This window comes from Neolamprologus brichardi, chromosome 4, assembly GCF_056152115.1.
Source record: "Neolamprologus brichardi isolate AB-2024 chromosome 4, ASM5615211v1, whole genome shotgun sequence".
NCBI classification, from domain to species: domain Eukaryota; kingdom Metazoa; phylum Chordata; class Actinopteri; order Cichliformes; family Cichlidae; genus Neolamprologus; species Neolamprologus brichardi.
Genome location: NC_142107.1, coordinates 18,068,396 through 18,091,108, shown reverse-complemented (window position 1 = coordinate 18,091,108; position 22,713 = coordinate 18,068,396). Strand labels below are relative to the sequence as shown.

At 40.4% G+C, this 22,713-nt stretch overlaps 1 protein-coding gene across 3 annotated transcripts in view; it reads right to left on the bottom strand.

The window, feature by feature from the left end:
* The window catches only part of znf385c (zinc finger protein 385C), a 144,671-nt gene that overhangs the window by 75,000 nt on the left and 46,958 nt on the right, over positions 1 to 22,713 (bottom strand). For all 3 annotated transcript variants that reach the window (XM_087839961.1, XM_087839963.1, XM_087839962.1), the window contains exon 2: positions 16,507 to 16,836. In XM_087839961.1, the coding sequence (XP_087696087.1) occupies positions 16,507 to 16,834 (328 nt within the window). In that variant the 5' untranslated portion in view covers positions 16,835 to 16,836. The remainder of the gene's footprint in view (positions 1 to 16,506; positions 16,837 to 22,713) is intronic.

The window sequence follows — 22,713 nt, the reverse complement described above, 5'->3', positions numbered from 1 at the left end:
TGCCAGCCATATAAAATCCTGACAAGCCAGGATGAAAGAGGAAATGGAGAAGCTGCTTTCTGGAGAATGGCTCAAATCATTTTCATGTCAGTGCGCGTGTCAGTTCGAGCTGAGAAGAATGGCGGTAGGGTAGGCGAGAAACTCTTGTTCTGATAGTGTGTCCTGACATAAAGCTGCACAATGTCTTCATCTTTTAAGCAGCTGGAAGTCCTTTCTGTGATTGTAGCACTGGAAGCAGAATGGATGGAGAAGAAGGGATTGGGGGATCGGTACATAACTGAAAACAGCTTCTTTAAAACTCTCCTCTTTAGTTTGTCATGGAGACTATTCTGGTCTGGGGCACTGAGGGTAGAGTTCAGACATTTTTCACCCCACATGCCTGCTTGACACAGAAACACATAGACATGGGAAAAACACACAAAGCAAACTTGGTTTTGCACGCAACAGAGCGCTTTTTTCCACAGTTTAATCCAAAATACTGACACATTCCTGGGTCAAACTGAACTTAACACAGGAGTGAATACAGGGCTTGGCAGGAATGTCACAGGACCATGACCACTTTGGCAGGTATATTCTCAGTAGGGAAAAATGTGGAAAAGGGGAAGAGGGATTCATGTATACCACAGGGAAGTGAATGAGACTTGGGACATTGTTGCTATATCCTTCTGTGTATTCTGGGATCTTGCCCTTCCTCCATCTCTCTCATGTCTGGATCAGGTGCCAAGGCTATTGTCAGCCTATCTAAAAGCTATTGTTGCCACTATTTTAAATTTTTAAGATATTTTTGGCATTCAGGTTTTTTTTTTTATGACATTCTACCTCAGGTGTTCATTTCTGTGTCTGCTTCTCTGCTCTGGGAAGCCATTTATTACCTAGAAAACCAGAACAGCGTGTAATGAAGTTGGGGAGGCACTTAATATTCATGAGTAATGCAGGAACCTTACCAAACCTTGACATGACCTTCACTCAGTTGGTCAGGATAACAATGCTCCATTTTCTTTGAACTTCAGGGCCCGTTCATAATGCAAGTGTCCTGTGAACTCACAGTAAATGGTCTGTGTGTGATCCGTGAAATATAGTGTTGATAGTGAGAAAACTATGACAGGTAAAATAAAATTAGACGTTATCTACTGGCTGACAGAAAGGATGAAAGCCTGTCTCCACTCTATTTAGCTCTAGCGTAGGATCTTTGACAGGACAGGAGGGACTGACTCTTGACACACATACACACACGTTCACATATATGGAAAGATAGACGCTGCTGGCTAATCCAGGCTAGCTCCCGCAGGCCTATAGGGGGCTGGTCTAATCCTGTTATCGGGCCCAACAGATGCTGTTGACAGAACAATAAGCAGGGGGCCAACATGGCAGCGCAGCCCCGAGGAGGTCATGAGCCAAACTCGCCACAGCAGCAGCAGCAGGATCGCTGCCTGGCTGGAGCAAGCTGGACTCAGCGCCGGCCACATACACCAGATCTCACAGGCTGAACGCATCACAGCGACAGACACACACAGTGATCGGTTTCGTGGTATGCAGACCCCATTTTGCTTTGTCTGCAGTGTCAGAGGTTCTGGAGTGTGGCATTTCCGAAAGCTCTGAAGCTGGAATCATCGTTCAAATCATGTCTTAAAACTTTAAACAGTTTCCCATTTTCAGTTTCTTTGATGTGACAAAAAAGACCTTGATGGGACAATTAACCATAAAAGCCTGCCATGTAAAATTAAGTAGGAGCAGCTGGTAACGTCTGTCGTACAAAAAGATCAGTCGTTGCCTAAAACCACAAACTAAAACTGCAGACATCTGACTGACGTCTAAACCTAACCAGAGTTTCTAATGAATTGTTAAGTCCCGTCCTTCCACAAACAAATTTGTATACAGAATTTTCTATCTACCTTTTTAGCTTGTTATGGCCTTGTGCTGCTTTAAAAAAAGCTGTGATCTCCCCGTGTCTGTGTGTGTGTCTCTGGTTTCTTCTAGATCACAGAAGAAAGAGAATGCCTGGGGGCGCTGACTTTACGTCTCAACTTCCAGCAAAGGATCCTTTCTTCTGCACACCGACTGAGTACTGCACACAACGAGGAATGCGTCAACATTAGGTAGATACAGCGCGGTATGGCACACTGGCTTTTGCACACATATACGCGAGCACACACACAGTCTTGCACCATGCGACCTTAGAGATTGCTGTAGTGGCAGCTCAGCATATAAAGGTTAAAATAAATAAGTACATATTTGGCTGTTAGACATTTCATTTGAACAAGCAGCCCACCCAGCCTGTCACCCATCGGCATGTGCCGACTCAACCTGCAGAAAACACAGTCCGTCTTTGTTTGCTGCAAACCAACACAAGATGAGGCATGTAAGCAGTGAGCGAGGAAACAGGAAAATTACAGAAGTGATTGGAAAAATTAAACGGGGTACAAAAAAAAAGGAGAAATCCACTGGAGCAACATGATTGCAATGTCAAAATAAGAGGTATGTGATAGACATTTGCCATAGCCAATGGGAAAGAAAGATGACACACGTATATATAAATTAATCACAGCCTACAAGCGAGTTATCCATGTGCAGAAATAACAATGACGTTGGCGGTGATGATGAGGAAGCGTTTTCCTCCCCTCTCCCCGACTTTCTGGTTTGTGTCCCAGTTTAACTAAATCCCATTAAAAAGGCTTTCATCTCACTGCACTTCATTACTGGCATAAATGCTGCGGCTCACCCCAGAGAGAGGCAGGGATTAGATGAGACGAGCTCATCTAAAATGTTACGCTCTCGAACCCCAGCAGCTTCTTTAATAAAGACACTCACTTTAAATTCTCCATATTGGATTATCCAAATAGACCCTCCAGCGCACAAGGTGCCATTAAGGTCAGGCTTGTTGTGTTAGGTGTAGGCTTGAGCGCAAGTCCTTGTGCCCTTGTACAGTGGCTAAGAACTGACTCGAATTCAACTACGGAGGTGGCTGAACGTTTCCTTTAAAAATTAGAATGGGTCGACCAACATCCGTGAAAAATTGAAAACAAACTCAGGGAAGAAACAGAAGGAGGAAAGGGAAAAGGAAAAATGGCTTTAAAGGCAGGGAAAGCAAATGGAGAGAAGACCGCAGGGAGGGAGCTTTGCATTGTGTGTGTATGATTGGATGCGATGGGTCAGAGGCTTTTGCACGCATTTATGAATGCTTATTTTAAGCAGAGCCCAAGCTGGGCTAATCTTTACTGCTCGCCTGAATGAGGGTGCTGATTAAAAGCTAATTATACGCTACAGATTTGGCCTCTGGTGAAGACTCTGCTGATTTGACACGGCTTGGACTCCGGCCTAGGAGCATGCCTGTGGGCTTCAGCTCCAGATAGCCGTGCACGTGTGTCTACAAATCAGAGGGGAATAAGACGTCAGCGTGCAGGATGGATGTTTTGAGGTCTGTGTTTACAATGGCAGAACATAACCATTTACAAGCAATTTACAATTCTAAGCTATGCTGCTTAATTATTTCCATTCTCTGCTGTAGTCCTCTAAACATCATGCAGAAATATTATAATTTTATTTGACTGGTAAATCTAAGCTAAATATTAGCATAAGTGAAATGCTAGCTAAAACTCTGCTATGTATTTTTAACATGTGTGGCATTCTTTTCTTTTAATAGCTTTGTACTCAGTCCATCACGCTGACGATAAGTACTGGGATGATTTATAATGGTTAGTAATTAAATGGTGCAATACACGCACACATGGATGCACATGTGATGAGCTAATAGTAAGTTTGTTTGAATGCAAACACATTTTTTTCTTTGAGTAATTGTTTGCTTTAAAGCTTATATGTATTTATATTTAGGGAGTTGTAAGTCATCCTAAATCACTCAAGGGAATATCTTCAGATTTGGCAAAAATGTTCATTTGGATTTAACGATGAACCAACTAGAAGTCTGTGAAGAAATAGGTCAAAAATATCTACTGCAACATTTGGATGGTAAAGTCAGAGTTTGGCATAAACAACGTTAAAGCATGGATCCATACTGCTTTGTATCAGTGGTTAAGGCTGCTGCTGCAGTGATATAATGGTTAGTTTCTAAGCACACTTTGGGTCCCTTAGTATTAATTGGAGATTATGTATTTCAGGAGCGGGACCACGCCTCCAAACACACTCCTTCTGGTTCTCATCTATATAGGTTCCCCCACTTCTGCAAGCTGTCATTCTCGTTTACGGGCCCCACCTTCCCTACCCTTTTCAATTCTTTAACTTCTTCACTTCTATTTAGTCCATGGGTATCTGCCAGGCCGTCGCCAGTCCCCTTCGAGGCCTTCACCAAACCGCAGCTCAATTCAATTGTCATCTACCATATCTATCTCTTTATGACCACAGTGTACCAATCCTCTGAATGCAGCGTTGAATATGCCACAAAGCTCAAATCATCAAACTAGTTTCTTGAACATGGCAATGACTTCACTGTACTCCACAGTCAACAGATCTTGATCTCATCAAGCATCTTTGGGATCTGGAGGAATTGGATGTGCAGCCCACAAAATTGCAGCAACTGCATGATGTCATCAGGTCAATATGGGAATCTTTCCAGCACTTTTGACCTGATATATTAAGGCAGTCCAGCAGAAAAAAAAGACATCCAGCTTGGTGTGTACAGCGGCCATACAGTTACACCGTTTTGGTAACTGTTCTGCACCCATCAGCTGAAGTCCTTTTGAAGTCTTCACTACATACTCTATACTACAGATGTTTGCAAAGGCATGGATGTCAATCCACTAGTTGATGGAAGCATTTAAATGCAAGACAGTAATTTAAGTTATTTTAGGGACCCGAACAATGTTTTCACCGCATGTTTACCTGGATGTAGTTACAGTGCGGGTAAACTTGATGCATGCTTATTTTCTCATTTATGGAGCAGATTAAACCTAGAAATCTTGTCAGCAAATGGTACCCTTGATAGATTTTAAATCTTATTTTGTTTACTTTTTGCCTGTTTTCAGACTCTTTTGTTTGTTAGTTGTCACTTGTCACTCACTGTCTCGCTCGTTCTGTGCTGATTGCCAAACCTCTTGTACGGCTGACACTGTTGTTATTTAGTTTTCAACCCAATATGACTCACCTTGCTTCCCAGTGTTTCTGCACAAAACCAAATTATCTTAAGAAAGCCTGCGTGTTTATTATATATAGCAGCACATGTAGGATATCAAGTGTTTATTAACAGAATCTGAATTTATTCTCAGATAGAAAAAAAATGCATAAACAGATTTATGTAGTGATTAATTGAAATTTGTGAGGTTAAATGTTATATTTGGCCATGATGTAGGATTACGGCAGCACGTATATATCACAGGTTTCTTTACATCTTAGTCTCCTTTTTATGGTGGCACAGGTCTTTCATTTTTTCCTTTCATTTTATTTCTAAAAAGCTCAACCTGGAGCTATGTTGCTGTGTGGCTGAATTTGACTTTCATTCTGCATGAAATGTGCTTGGACTTCTCTCCCCTTCTTTCCCCCTGCTTGTCATTCTACTGCTCAATCAGAAAGACAGGAGGGGGTTAATATTTCTTATAAATGCAGCGACAAAAGAAAATAGACTAAATCCTTTGTGACCTGTTAGCATCTTGTTCTTGACATTATTCCTCCTCAAGCATGCCAATGTTCAACGCCTATGACCCCTCCCGCCCCCTTCAGGGCCTAACCCCAGTGCAACACCACAACAGCATGCACAGAAAACAGCAAGACTCACAGCCCACAGGGTATTTCTTTGGCTATTTGTGTCTTGGTAGTGACAAAGATAGTTTGTACAAGTGCTTATATTCTTACCCAGATTGCACACACATCAAATAAAAATGCATTCGCTTTTTATTAGTTGCATTGTGGAGATATTTATTTTTCTTGTCAGCTGAAAAGCAAATGCTGTTGTTGAGAAGGGGTCAAGAAGTAGTTGACTGTAGTATGTTTCAGCAAGCTTCTGCTAAAGATCATTGTTGATATTTTTCAGTATATCTATCTCTTGGGTGGGAGGTTAAAAAATGATATTAAACGGTGGATTTAATCTTATCATGAAGAATAGCCAGTTTTAAATCAGTTTCTACTACCGAGCCAAAGAAAGTAGAGCAACAGCCTGCAGCTGGTCAGAAGTCTTGTCAACAGTACAGAGAAGACAACACTACATGCTCACCTTCATGTCAAGGACAAGACCATTCACAGCTAGATCACACCTGGTCACCGCCTGCGCGCGCGCGTGCGTATGTGTGTGTGCGTGCATATGTAGTATAGGGTGTAGAAGATTTGTTTGAGAACTGGTGTATGACTGGAGGCACGCTGACAACTCTAACCTTCCCTCCTATAACTGCATTTTCTCCCTCATCCCCTTTTCTCTCTCCAGTTCCCTCCCTCTTTCCTCCTCCACCTCTCTTGCCTGTCTTTATTATTAGTGGCAGCTAGAGGCAGTGGACCAGAAAATTCCCATCAAGAAACAAACCCACATCTGCATATTACAGCCCTGTTTCACGTCTGCCATGAGCGAATAAATTAATACATGAATAACAATGAAAATCATCCATGAGTTGCCTCCCTCGCTCTCTAAATGGCATGGTGTGTGTGCGCGTATGTGTGTGTTTGTCAGAAGGAGCTCTAGTAGTCCGCTTTGGCCATGCTACAAGGGAACTAGGATTATTTGCATAAAGCTGGCATACATACAGACCTGCAGGTAAATTGAGAAGTCAGGCAGTAATAAAGGTGGAGCAACAAAACAGTTGAGGGGAATTTTTTAAACCAAATATTACTTTTTTCAACAAAAAAAGTATTTAGTCTACCCTCCCTGTACCCGTTTTAAATTTGAGAACTTTTGCGGTAAATTTAAACATGACAAATCATGCATCACATCTTATACAGACTGCAAACAAAATGCAATTCTGAGAATGAAAAATAAGAACTGAGTTAACTACATTTTTGTTTCCTTAAAAGTCCAACTTTGCAATCAGCATAAAGAGGTACAGAAATTAGAAACGACTGCTATTCTGCAGGTAATATATTGATGCATTAATATGTTGTATCTGATGACAGTTAAATTTTCGTAAAATAACAATGCTAAGATGTTACTGTACACAGATGCGATATAAAACAGGCAAAAAGATATGCGTTTATGACCGCGTGTGTGCTTAGTGCACCATACACGCCCTCCCCTCACCCTCACTTTCGTCTCATCCCGCCTAGTTTACATCTGTTTACAAAAGCTTGTCTACTTCAGTTTTATGTATGACACACTAAGGGTCTCTAGAGTTCCACTGCTCCATGCACTAGCAAACGCTCCAACATTGTCAGACTACTTTGCGGTTGTTTCCTCTCATTCAATGTGACACGAGGCCTCTCATGAGATTAGCTCAAATTCCCCCAAAATTATACTAGAAGATGCTCTGGACAAAAATGCAATGACCTTCTGCAAAGACGCTTCTAGTGTCTGAAGGCTTGGTTGTGAAGAATTGGAGGTATATGTGAACTTTGGGAACTCTGAGGAACTGCAAACTTTCTGGGGCCATATATCATGTGTCCATTAGCAGACAGCTCTGCCTCGCTCTGTAAATGACAGTGTTTGTCTACGTCTGCCTCTCACACATACCACCCACTCTCTCTGTTCAAGTCAGCCTATTTCCTAAGCTTTTCTCTGTCTCAGTCTTGCTGATGTGATTCTTCCCTTTTTAGAACCCCCATCTTCCTTATTACTCCTGCTCATCTCTATTTCCCCTTTACTCCAGACTACCTTTTCCCTCTCTAACCTCCATTCCTGCCCTTAGATACAGCTGGTAATATGTCACTCTGCTGTAATTTTGCCTTTCCAAAGGCCTGTAATGATGGGGAACAGATGATGGCTAAGGTGGAGGTGAGATGAGGGGGGGTTGAAGGGACTCTTTTCTGCCCAGAAAGAAAGCCTTTCATGAGTCTTTTAGCAAAGAGCCAGTGGAGGAAGAGGGCAAAATTGTCCAAAAAAGACAGCTCACTGGGTTGTATAGTACATTTCCTGATTTTACTTAAAATCTACAACATGTCTGATGTTCCTCACTGTATGTTCAGGGAGAAGGAAAAAGCATTTCTCTGTAATATGCTTACATATATTACACTGAAAAGACCAGCGGTTTAACTCTGTTTGAAAATGGAGAATAAAAAACAAGCACACGGCCAGACAAAACGAGGGCAATGATAAATAAGAAAAACAAAAAAGAGAGTCATGCTAGGTGACCAAAATGACAAAATACTGTTGAAAACCGCCTGATATTTTCTGACATTTAGCGAACTGGCAAATGGTACGACTCATCTAGCAGATATGTCTGCGGCAGCTGTGGCTGTACGGGTCTGTGTAGCAGACGGGGCAGATAGGGGCTGATAGCGAGAATCGCTTGGCCTTCTCTGCAGACACAGCCAGTCAACCTGTCAGAACCCGAGTAAACACAGACATTGGATGATTTCTGAGAAACGTGACCCTTTCTCTGTGGCCCGGTAAGAGCCACACCTCACGTTTTTTATACTCCAGTGGGTCCTGTGTGTCAGCCTGGTATGCCTGTCGACCTTTTCCCAGAATCTGAACTGCCGTCACACAGAGGTCTGGACCCTGGGGCAAAGTGGAGAACAGGGGGAAAGAAGGACAGGGGATGGGGGGGTGGGAGTGGAGAAAAATGGCAAAGTGCAGGACTCGACAGCCACATCACATTTCAGGAGATTTAAACACCCACACCAGGAAAAAAAAGGACATGGAAGACAGTGCTTTAGATAAACTGTGGATATGCTTATAAAATAAGTCCCTTTCTATATATATATATCCTTGTAGCTTATCAGTGATTTGTATTTGTTTTGTTTTGTTACAGACAATACTCTCTGGAGAGGTTTTAATGTTTGCTTGAACTGTGAAATGACATTAGCTGAAGCAAGTGCTTCCTGGAATTAGACACAGAAACAACCCAGCAGCAACATCAACCATGTACAAGGATCAGAGTAGACACTGCGGTCACTACATAAACACCACACACCAACAACGTCTGTACATGTATGTCCAAAGGCATGTATAAAGAGAGTGAAGTAATTTTAGTCTGTTGAGGGGGGGGGAAAAAATAGCGAAATTGCAAGGCAGCGCAAAAATAAAATGCAGATGTGCAAATGCATTCATGCAGAAAATCCTTGCCTTTAATCCAATTCCTCACGCTTTTTAAAAACAGAGCCGGAGAGATAGAGTCAGACAGAGACCGCGATGAAGAGTCTAACCATGAAAAGGAGGCTCACACTAACACAAACATAAACTAACACACACACACACACACACTGCAAAAATGTTCACATATCAAAGCAAATAAGATAAGGACAACTAGAAAAAAAAACCTCACACACACACACACACACACAGGCACACGGACACACAAATGCTAATTCTATCATGCGTGGTTTCTGTCTCATGGAGGATGTATCCGTAGGACACATTCATGCTGCCTCACAATGCTAAGGAAGATTAACAGAAAACACGAACAACCACACACAGCCGAACATCGTGTTGTCAGAATGATTTTCGGATCCACAGGCTTTGCTGGGTCACATCAGGACAGGGTGCTGTCCACAGTCCTGATCCCCCCCCCCCCCCCCCGGACCCTTCTTACAGGATTTCATCATTTGCTCTGGAAAAAGAGGGGGGTCTGCAAGTAAATGAGGGAGTACAAGGAAGTATGTGTGTGTGCATGCGCGTGAGGCATTTACGTTTGGGGGCGGGGTAAGTTTTAATTGACTGACTCCTTACATTGATGCATGTCCTTGGCAGAAATTAATACCAATACTAATTACAGCAAAAAGGATTAAGGACCTTTCTCCCTCTAAGGACTGGTTGATCTGAGGCCTCCCTACTTAGCAGTAGAGGAGAAACAAAGTAGAAATTTGCTTCAAACATGCATGCACACATGGTTATGCATGCTAACATACACACATGCAACAAAACATTGAAGTTAAAAAACACATTTACATGCATCACTGAGGCCTGTAATAAAATAGATCATACGCAGTGATGGTTGTCAGCAGCAAACATAAACACTATTCCAGTTTAAGCAGTAATTAAAGCTGCAAACCTGACATCTGGATTGATGGTAGTCACTAATCAAGCCAGACATTTCACCGATATTTAATAATTAGACTACTGCATTGAACGTTAAAACCCATATTAAAATACTATTAACCAAAACCCGAAAAGATAAAAGTCATAATTCTATATTGTTTTCATGCCAGTCATCCCAGCAGTCAAAGACCCGATGGGCTTATAACTGGTTCTGCAGTAACTTCAGATTGTGGGAGAATTATGAAGATTTGCAATAGCTTTTGTTTGGCCTTTACAAAACATTCAACTTCATTTGTTTTTATTGACTTCACACTTAGATTGGCCTTGTAGAAACAGCAGAACTATTGCTATTAAATTTAAATGGAAGCGTAAAGCTCGTTTGGACTACTAATGTTGTGTTGACCAGATTATGTTTTGTTGCAACTTTAATTTCTGCAACATGATATGCTGTCTGAGCCTTTATTGTCAAAGCGTTGAGGCGTATAACAGGGAATTTTTTGCAATAGCAAATTCATAAGCAAACAAAGAATACAGTTATAGACTTGCAAAGGAAGGGATGTAGGAAAAGTTAGAGGTCATAATGATATTTTTAACAGGTTATTGTCAACAAGCTTCTTTCTACACATATATGCACTCAATACAGGTTCATAGAAAGCATATGATATGGATCAAGCAGAGGTACAAATCCTACACATCTGCACCTTAAATATTTAACGTGATTTGATGTAAAGAATATGTGTTACATTTGTTAGCTGGACTTTTTTCTTGTACTTTTACTTTTAAAAAAGATTTGGCTTACGTGACAATCTGGCTAAATTTTCATGAAATGATGAAACAAGCTTTACCTTTCTTGACATAGAAATGCAGCCTTAGTTGTAGTAGTAGTAATATTTTCCATACATGCATCAATATGTGTAAAATATGCATCCACCAAGAATACTTTTGACTAAAAAGCTTTCTGTGGCATTGAAATATTGCAAGCATTGTAGCTGTTTTTCTCTATAGACAGAATGAAATATAGCCAGCATTAGGAGCCATAAAAGAGCCATGACATCTTAAAAAATATTGAGTTCAAAAAGTTCACTTCTTGTTGAGCTGTTTGCTTTATTTCATCTTCAGTAAAGTGATTCTACAATCTCAAAACAAACACATGAGTATTCGCTATGAATTTTTAATATCACTATGGAACATTACCATAAAAATGAACACTAAAGCACATAAATTTGCACCTGAACTCCCATTGTCACCCAAACATCTGGACTATTTCTCTTCATTCAGCCCTGCCAGCAAGCTTCTCTACATATTATTGCCCGTGATAACAGAGAGGACTCTCTTAATCACTGGCACAATCATCTTTCAGTATGACTAGCTGCCCCTCATGTCCAGCATCCATGCCAGAGAAAGGGAGAGGAAGAAGAAAGAGGTAGGAGGGGAGACAGGAAAGAGAAAAAAAGAGAGCTTGGACTCATGTCAGCTCAGTGAAGCATGGAGGGAGGGAAATACACGCCGACATGGAGAAGATTCGCTGCGAGTAACACACAGACAAAGACACACACACTTACATACACTCTTATTTAAATATTATATTCTTTATCTATGCAATAAACCTATAAACATCTACACCAAACACAGATACTGATACTGTACATATTCAGACTGACAGAATCAGGAGCGTCAAAGCCTCTTTTTTATATTTCCACACTCTGAGTTACAGACTGTGTAACATTTAAGAAATCTAAAAATATCTGAACCAGATGAGGAGGATGTGCACATACATACACAGACACACAGAAAAGCAGCATAGCTGTGCCGGAGCTGAGGACGCAGCAGAGCTGGCTGCCTCGGGGAGTCAGCAGAAGGTGAGCAGAGATAAGGCTGCGTGATTGTGACTGCATGTCAGAGAGAATCTGCACACCACAACAATTCAGCGTGCCGTTCGACTAATACACACAACACCTAAAACAACACATAAACACACAGCCACAGAGTCACAACCTATATGTGTGTGTGTATGAATCACATGCACCAGCGTGCCAAAACTGGGAATTTAAAGTAAACAACACGTAGCTTCTTGTGTGTACGATAAAGTGTTGGGTACATACTACTGTAGAATTTATCAGGTGTGCTCGGTGCTTGCTGGACAGCTGTCTCTAACCTTAAAAAGCTGGTGGCATCAAAGGCCAAATGATCAAACACTTTGCATTACAGCATGTCTTATGATAAAAGTTGCAATTCAGCGCACAGCAAAGACCTAAGCTGACAGCTGACATGTGACTTGCAGTCTGTGGTTCATGTAAGGGAGAATTTATCCCCTTTTAATAAAATAGATCCAAACTAAAGACCCACATTTATCTGTAAAGTAACTGTCAAAAAAGTTTTCGTTTATTTTATTCCACACATTTGTACATTGATGAACTGTTGTTATTAGTGCAAGCGCAACATCTGCTCTGTTTTCCGACTCTTGGTTGATTATTTCAAAATGTGTTAAATTATTTTGATATGTGAGTCCAGGCTCCAGGTATGCTGGTTTAGAGCCTAGACAGAGCCGTGCTGTTCTTATGCATGCGGAAAAGACGTAGTCTGGATAGCACCATATGTTGCCCCCCGACACCTCCCCATACAATCACTGATTCTGCCTTGGAAAATGTGTGCTGATAATAAGACAGAAGATCACACTTTTCTAAAGCCCAGAGGACAAAAACCAGTTTGTAATATGGCTTTTTATGGCTTGCTATTTAAAACAATTAGTCCTGAGATGGCAAACTTTTATGAACAAAAATTAAAGTATGATTTTGCACCTATCCCAACCTTTTTTTTTTATATTTCCTGCAAGCTTTTTAGCCATTTAGGGCAATTAAGTGCTGCTTTGTGTAAATCTATTTTAGAGCTTCAAAAACAACACATGACTACAAATTAGCTTCAGTCTCCAGACGTATTTGCAGCAACTTGGAACTGACTCGGTTAAACCAAATCTGATTCATACGCAGTATTCATGAAGAACTATTTTACATTAAACTGGATACAATTTTAAAACATGTTTTGAAAAAGTCCCTGAAGAATATTATGTGATTGCTGAATTATGGTGTGGTTACTTGAACTGCAGTTCAATATCTCTGGAAGCGTATGAGTCATTTATCTTTTACAAGGACTTCTACATGACTCAGGGCTACTGGTTAGCCAGCATAAGGCTTTGCGATAGAGTGTGATTATTAGCAAAAAAAAAGAACAGTGAAATATTTTCTGGGTTTGAAAGATTTTACTTTTCACATTAGTTACAAAAAAAAAGAGAAAATGTGTAATTATTCAAGTCACCTTGCATATTAACTGCGTACTTTCCAATTTCTTAAACCGATTAAAAAACAGTGCAGAAATAATCAGAGGTAATAAAATAGCCTCAAATAATGTCAGACTATTCCCAAATTAAAGTTTCTTCCCCTCTGTAGAAAAGTAATACCAAAATTATGTACGCTTTTTTGATCAGACAGTTTAGGATGGCACATGGGCTAAGTGCCCATGTGCCATCCTAAACACATTAGCAGCTGAGTGCTTGGTTCAGCTCTCAGCTGGCTGGACCTTTGCTGCATATTATTCCCCTGCACTCATTTCCTGTTCATCTCTACTGCCTTAAAAAAGAAAACAATTACGTTAACTTTTTACTTTAAGAAGCTACTTTATCATTAAATACTGAAATATACAGATTGTTTTCTAAAAGATAAAGGATCATTAATTTGGGGGAACCCACTGTCATATTGGATTTTTTTTCTATGACTGCTATGATTTAATGTTGATTACTTTTACTTATTATTTCAACTTACGCACATTTTATTTTGCAAGGGTTCCAGTGTAGCACTAATGGTGTTGGGCAAATTACTTTGAAAAAGTAATTAATTATAGTTACTAGTTACTTCTTCAAAAAAATTAGTAACTGAGTTACAAGATTCTAAAAGTAATTAATTACTTGAAAAGTAACTATTGCGTTACTTTAAAAAACAAAAGTTTAACCCTCTGGGGTCCAGGGTATAATTGGCCATTTTTAACTACTTTTGATTTTCCCTCCACATTTCACCTTTAAAAACTATTTACTTTGCCTTGTTTGGTATCTTCCTTTTCAGCACAACCTCACGTGTCTGAATTTACAGTTACATTTTCATTTTGACATACTGTATTAACACAATTGATCTAAAATCAGGCAAAAAACATAAAATCCGCTTAGAAAAGGTTATATTTTTTTACTGTAACAGCCACAAACATGTTTATTGAATCATATTTCATAACTTTAAGTGCAAATATAAATTGTCAATTTTAAATTCCTTTGCACAAAAATAGGTGCTATGACACTTTGGTCTATTGGTGGAGCAGTGTCTCTCTTCTGAGAATATCTGCAATTTGCATACAGCCCCTCAGCTGTCTTGGAGATTAAACTGTTTAACACCCCTTGAGTCATTTCAGGGTTTGACATTTAACCTGTTAAAGAGCTCTCATCGGATAAGGTTACTCTTCCTTCTCAGAAAAATGTAACCGTAATCATATCTTAATTTTGCAAATGCTGATTTGTGTGACAAAATCACACCTGCTCAAATGCAAACACATCTAAACACATCATCTATTGCACCTGTTTGAGGACAGTAACAGACTTCCAGCACAGAAACCAGCTTTGCTCAAGTATAATCACAGCGTTCTCCCTGTTTGCAACATGAATACAAATGTGACTTCTGTCTCATATGATTAACATGTTGCTACATGTAAACCACCTAAAGGATGTGCCAGTCTGTGTTTGAACCGGGTTTCAAAACTTTGTTAAACTCATAGTACTAAGAAAAAGTTTTGAGTCACCCCTCTGTTCTTTATATTTTGCTTCCAAGTGGTCTTATAAAGTTTTTCTTTCGACATTGGCGGCTTTTTCAGTACTTTTAACTCTACTCGTTTGGCCCCTTAGACCTATTATTCTAGCATAAAAAGGGCACCTAATTCAAGGGATTCGTCGGACATAATAGCCAACTTAGCAAAGTCACACTTTTGAATTAGATCTATAGGCACTTTGTTCCTAGCAACCTTTTGCAAAAATACCTAATTTGTTCTCGTTTGTTTAGACTGAATCTATGAAAAATGCCAAAGATAACACAGTTTGACTAAGATAAAATTGTAATTTTGCACTAACAAGGTGATTTGCAAAGAGAGTCTAAAACCTTCCATATCTTGGCATAGTGAACAGTGTATCCTTAAGGAATTTGAGTAAACTGGACATGTGAAGGGTTAAAAAACTATCTATAGCTGATAAAACAGTATCTGAAAGTCCTTTCCTTAAAAAAAGTTAAGTAAAAATCAGCTGACAGAAGATCCGAGAGATGCACTTGGCCCTTTAGTTCATTCATCTACTGTTTGCTGAAGTCTGATCAGAAACAGCCTCAGTGTAAGTGTGTCTGTCAAGAAGTCATTCTTAAGGAAAGGACACTGGGAGAAAAGCCTGAGGTATGCCAAATTACACAAGAGCATCTGCAGCCATCTGCACAGTAGAGGCTCTGTCATAATGCGGGGCTTCATTTCAGCGAATGATGATGGGGATCTTGTCAAAAGTAAATATGAATCTAATTTCATCCCATGGATCCTGGAGAACTATTCCTGGAGACTACTTAAAGAAATTAAAAGAAACCTTTCCCAAGAGAGTTCGGCTTGTATTGAAGAATAAAGGTACTCATACCAAATATTGATGTTCAAGTCTCTAAGCATTGTAGCAACTCTTTTTTTCCACATTAATACTGCATTTCCATTCTTATTTCCATGTTTTTAATAAATAAATAAACCTATTTCCTATTTTCCTGGCAAATTATAAAGAAACGAAGGTGACAGACTTTTGCACAATGCCCTGTGTATTTTCTTTTTATTGAGATAAATGAGTCTGCATACATGTTTTGGTCGCATGTACATCTTTTGCCAAGACAGAGCAAAGAAGCGAATGAAAGTGTGACCACGTCAAATTTAACTGAGAGACTGATTTCCCTGCAGCAGAGCTCTAAACAAGACTGTGACTAGAATGAAAAAATGTCCAACTTCACTCCAGCCGCCTCACTTCCAGGAACACAACCATCAAACACAACCAGCACTTAATTAGCTTCTTGTTTTCTAACTTCACTCAGCTCTGCTCTACTTGTATGCTACTGTGTCCGTGCGTGTGTTTGTGTCTTCAGCCCAAGGCTGTGTCTGAACACATTTCACCAAATAGAATCCAATTTGTTTAACTTCTATTCAACACAAGTACAGAGGAATGGCACGAGGAACTTGTGACAGTGTGCTGTGAACGGTGTGTGGGATTCTGTTACGCTGCATGACCCTTGTGCTAGACACTGTTATAAAAATCCAGTTAAAGACTTAATCCACTTTTCTGCATGTATATCTTATTTTGCAACTTTAAACAAACGGTCAGTCAAGCAGCGCTTAAGACCTACCTGCGTTGTTTGGTATCTTGCCATTGCTGACTTGCTTGAGTCTCTTTTGGTGGGATTTGCCATTGTAGTGAATCTGGGCCTGTGCAGCTGAGTTCAGTTGTATGTTGCACACATCACACAATGTGTAGCTTCGTTGCTTCCTCTCCCTTTTTGGTCTGCAGAGCGTAGAATGCAAGTCGCCCCCTGGTGATTGCTCATCTGGTCGTACGCCCTCATCCCCTATGCTGCAGGAAAGCTCGCTGTCCATTTGCACTACCAGCTCAGCGCTGCCCGTCCTTTTGTCCAGCTCGATTGTTGGCAGCAACGACGGGCTGAACGGACGTTTCATACCTGTGGTAGAAGAAAAGGGCAAGATGGAGAAGATGTTTAATACAAACTGGAAGAAAGTACCCTTAGATGCTAACAATTACATGCACACAAAACCCAAGGAAACATTGGATCCTCCTTTTCTTTCTGAGGAAGGCTAGAGAAGATGTGTAAAACAATATGGAATAATTTATCACAGTCTGGTCTGGCCTGGCCCGTCCAGCAAGGAAAACCCTCTTAAAACCTGATAGCTGCAGAGGACAACTGCAAAAATACCCTTGATTCCTAAAGTGTCGAGGAGTGTGTGGAATCTAATACCACGTGCAACTCATTGACTGTCAGCACCCTCTGAACAGTGACACGTGTATAAAAGCAAAAAACATTTATGAAGAGCCCAAAAAGATGATTCTGTTCATCTGGATGGTTATTTGGACATTTATGAAGAGATTAGGAAAGTGTGAAAAGAAATGCTGGACGCAAGTGCAAGCATGATCACACTGTCAGCTGTTGTTCATATGGTGGAGGTCCGGGGTGCAATGAAGTACCACTTGGGGGAGACAGAGTGCTGCAGTGTGACTCTCAGAGGAACAGCAAGGCTCCTATGTCAAGCTATTTCACTTAGGATGACTCCATGGCAGAGTGCTATCTGTCCCCCCCTGCAAGCCAAAATGCTGCAGTGGAAACCATGCAGGATCTTCAAGTAACTGTGCATGGAACAAACAGGTGCATAGAACAACTGCATATAGGGGGAAAAAACTATAAACTATACAGCCTGCAGTATTTCTTCAACATCAGCAGCTTTAGGAAATATAGAAGCATATGGGATATTAAACACTTCATTTACCAGAACTATGTACAAATGGATAAAGAGACGTCTGTAAATGTGTCTGCTGAAGATAAGCAGGCCAAAAATATTAAAAGAGACAATTAAGATTCTCCAAAGAAAGCAGCTGAAAAGAGCAGCTATTTGTTTCATATGCATCCACTCCACATAAATAAATGAAAAGGTAGCTCTACGGCAGCTCTGTGAAGGATTGAGCCATCACCACTGTAAAATGTCCCTGAAACACACCCAGCTGTGCATTTCTGCTGCTGGCTTTTTTTGCCTCCGCCTCAAGTTATTTATGTAAACAACCAAACTGCTCAGACACATGCACCAAACACACATACGCAGAGAGTAAAGCTGAACCTATGACGCATACGTACATAGAAGCATTAAGAGAAAATGCTCACACAGGGACACACAAATGTGAGCAAACACACACACACACACACACACACACACACACAGTACTCAAAAACACATTAGAGCAAGCAGCCTCCATGAAAGCTGCTATTCACATTGCCAATCTGGGAGCACTCAAGAGGCTCCATCAGATGTTTTCTCAAAAGCTTTGAGCAATGCTGCTCTCTGGCACTGAATGAAAAAAAATCTCTGTAGTCCTTCCTTAACCACGCAACCTTCTCACTCCTGCCAGACAACTCAACTAGCCACCCCAAATTAGCAAGGTTGTAAAAACAAGAACCTTAGTGAAGACATGCAGAACACATAGAGAGCATATTGCACCCTTGCAAAAGATACTTCCTTACAGACCATTAAAGAATCCTAACATTCATATATACATTTATTTTTTTTCAGCTGGACAATTGTCTAGTCTGCAAAGGTAGAATGTGACTTTATGCAGACCATGCTTTCAGATCATGCAGGCATGGCTGTTACCATAGAGACCAGTGTAGCACAGATGTTAAAAATTATTTTTATTTTGATGTGAATAAAGTTAACTTTAGAGCCTCGGTGGAAATATATGTAGCATGACACATAAAAATGGCCAAGCTCACAGAAGGAATGTATTTCTACCTGCTACACTATCTACATTTTGAACATGAGTCATCTGGTTATACAGCTATGAAAAAACCCTTTATATAGGGATTTGACACACGTAAGACTGACGTACGTAAGACAGTTTTTTTATTTAGAAATATTTGAAATTCTCTGTGTATGTTATAAAAGCGAGATTTTCATTTAACTGTGTAAATTTGATCTTACACAGATTTTCACAGCTAATTCAGTCAGCTTTGTTGTGTTATTAAAATAGAAGAAGAAACCCGGAATCTCTAGGCTGCATGCTCTTAAGCTTTTCAAAAGCGCATCTATATTTGGAAAAACAGGGCTGCAGATAGTCTCGTGCTTTTAAGTACATACAGGGTTGTTCAAGGAATTCACTTCTAACAACACTCCCCGGTGTCCCTTACTTCTCTGTCAATGTTATGATACAGGACAATGGACAGAACCAGCTACTTTTATGAACAGCAGCTTGAATGCACCTGCTGCATGGAGGATCACCAGGACCAAAAGGTTTCTCCAGCTTTCAACAGTGAGTATGTGAGTCTGTTTGTACTGAATATCCTGCAGTGACTTTAAAGACACTTCCAGCTCAAGGTAGAAGCTGTGTGAGACAAGAGTCCATGCCGTGTCCACACAGAGATCTGTAGGCTGACACAGGACAGGAGATTGTCAGGGGGTAACCCTGGGGAAATGAGGGAGGGCAGGAGGCTCTGCCAGCCTTGCCATGTCTGCCGTTTCCGCTGTCTGATGCACCCCCACGCTGCACAGCCTCCTCCCTCGGCACATTGGAAACATCAATCACTGCTACGATCTTGCTGAAAGACTGAGGCTCACCCAGCATAGCAGCTCAGCAATAAAAACTCTATTTATGATCTTACGTCCGCTGCTCGCTGATCCTGAAATACTGTTGCAGTTTCCCCAGCTTAAACCAGCCCTAACCACTGGCCCACCTCAGATAGCTCCCCCACCCATCCTCTGTGGCCACAGTTGGCATGGGGGCATCAGTTCTTCCTGGTTCAGGCAGAAACTGGCTTCCAGATGGACCGGCGCAAACACTGCATGGCAGTTAGCAGCTCCTAAATCACCCTGATGAGAGGGGAATACTGACAACAAGTGAAGCCAATTGGAAGCAGAGTTGTTCCACATCCAGTTCAAACTGCCATGAGACAGACATGTATGTGTACAGGCATGGCTATACACAAACCACGCATGTGTACAGTTGCACACACAAACACAAACATATGCTGACCTCAGATTTTTTTTTAGTAAAGGGCAGCAATTCATCAAACATGCAGAAATTGCAAACTAAACACAAGCATTTAAAATTGATAAAATATATATTGAATCTGCTGTCAAAACCACATGGACTCATCTTAGCAATGCAACAAACACAACTGAAAAAAAAAATAATCTAATCAAGCTAACAAGCATTAAAGCAGCTCGAACACACACATATGCGGAGATGTCGTGCATTCACTGGGTACGAGGAGATTAAAAAATAAAAGGAAATGAAGTAGAAGAAAAAGACTCCTGTCTAAATAATTGGATACAAAATATCAATAGCCCAGGTTTCTTGCACAAAGCAATCCTGACAGCAAGGACTGTAAGCAAAATGACTGCAGAAGGGGATAATCTATTTCCCTGTCTGATGCATTTCAGATGGGGAAGGATCAAAATCCTCCTGACAATCAACTAAAGCACAGAGCATTTACTATAGAGGTCAGTGGTGCCAGGGAGGCAGAAAGAAACACATGGAAAGAGTGAGGAGAGATTGGTAAAGACAGAACAAAGTCTCTTGTATAATTGGCGTCATCAAAGTATCATTACTGTCATGATGACTGTATTGTCATTACTGCAACTACAGAACGGGCCTAAGGTCCATGTCTTTGTGCCCAGCACATCAATGTTGATTATGTAAAGTCCAGGCTGCGGTCCTCTAATGAGTGTAATTATACAGGAATCAGTGCAGTGCTTACTGAGAAAGAAACCTCAACTGTTGTATGGCTAGTTCAGTAGTCGAAAGCTAGGACAGAGTGTTTGCAGTCCCTATCACCCCAAACCCAAGCCCGAGAGTAAATAAAGAGCAGTGGCACATGAATTGATGTGTTTTCTCTAATCTCTGTTTGCAGCAGTTCTTTGGGAGCGCACAGGGAGGGCTTTTGTTCACTCTGTTTGTGTGTGCGTGTGTGTTTGTTTGGCAATGAATGTGTGTTTGTTTGCAAAAAAGAAAGAAAAAACAGGGGGGATTTATTATATTATATGTATAATTATTTATACAGCATCACACTGATCCCATCAGTGGGGGATCAGTTACACCTCAAAAGAGAACTTGGACAGGACAAAAGGTTGATTTCTTATTAAAACCTACAAGGTTTACATGCGGTTACATGAGGTTAACAGCATTAAAGATATTTATATTATAAGATATCCAAAATGACAAGCTAAGACATATCATGTCTGTCATAGCCTTTGTGAAAGATATGGGATGTGGTAACAGTTTACAAGCTTTCTTGTGATGTATCTCCACCGAGCAGAACTTCATAAAGACCAATTATCATGTTTACTTCTTGTTATTTGAACCGTCTTGTAAATTAAACCGCTTGTACATTTGCTTGCTTTTAAAAGTTTTTGAAAGCAGACCATTTCTATTGCGGTGTAAACACCCTACTGCAACAATCCGGTGAGCCTCTGTGCTCAAGCGCTTGTCAACAGTATGAAAAAAAAAACAATTTCCTGTAGGCGGCTGGTGGGAGAGAGATAAGCAAAGTGAGAAAACCCAAAGTTTCAAATTTGCATTCATGTGTTACAAATGTCCGGTCTAAGGAGCTGGTTGTTTCATTAAAACTAAGGATCTGCATAACACTAGTTATTTCAGTCTTGTTTTATGAGACTTAAGCAAATATCCTAATACACATCTTGCCAAATTAGGATGTCCTTTTCGTTGTGTTACCTCATCTACTTCACAACATTTCCATGTACTCTTTGGTAACCACAGAAGTACCTCTTTTTTGTAGCATAAACAGAAGTTTCAAACAGTAATATACAAACTTTATAGCAACCCACAAAAACTGGAGTTTCCTTTTTTTTAAAATCTCTTATTCTGTTTTACTTTACACGGTTTTATCTTTCAAACAGTCCCTCAATCTTTGTCTTAACTTTTCTCTTTCTGCATCTCAAAGACACATCCCCCCAGGAAGCAGCTATAAATATGTGCCGGATGGTTTCAAGTTATGTGAAATACACATTCTCATCCTTGTTTATTGAATCAGACTGTGTTCAAGCTTACAGGAACATGAGCAAAATTAATATTTATGTTTTTGGATGTACATTGATGGATGACTTTCGCATTGTTTTAGGATGAAAGAAAAAGTCAGTTTTCTCTTTTCGTGCTTTGGGGGGATTTTATAGCAACATGTTAAAAAGCCTATATGAGCGGGACATCCTATATGGATTGTTCCCCCCTTTCGTTAAATTATGCGCGCCGAATAAGCCAGATGCATTAAGTCACAGTGGAAATAAACATGAATTGTGTGCACTATTAAACAAAAAAGAAAACTATACAATGGAGAGGGTAATTCTACAGCTTTTCCTAACAGAGCTCAAGTGGAATTTAATCCTTTCATTGAGATTTCACTCAGAAATGTTAGTACTTCAAAACGGTGCTCGAGAGAGGAACGTAGAAAAGGTGGAATGAATGGAGCCGTAAAGATGAGCATGTAGGAGTTATTTAGTTCCATGTCGATCAAAGGATGAGAATAAACATCTGCTCACCAGTTTGTAGCTGTATGCACATTGCTGTTTTGAAAACTATTAAAGTTCAATAAAGGATGCAACTTGGTATTTTTGATTTGTGCAGCTATAAAACATCAGATACTCATCTGTTACAACCCTGACAAATAAAGATTTTACATTGTACGATTGTTCACTCGCTTCTTTTTCCACTGAGTTTTGCCTTGTATTTATTACCTCGCAAGAACAAGTTCTGTGCCTTGTGCTTTTCAGCTCTTATTATTCAATGACACAGTTCCCTTCCAGAGTTGGTGTCATGCACCCGG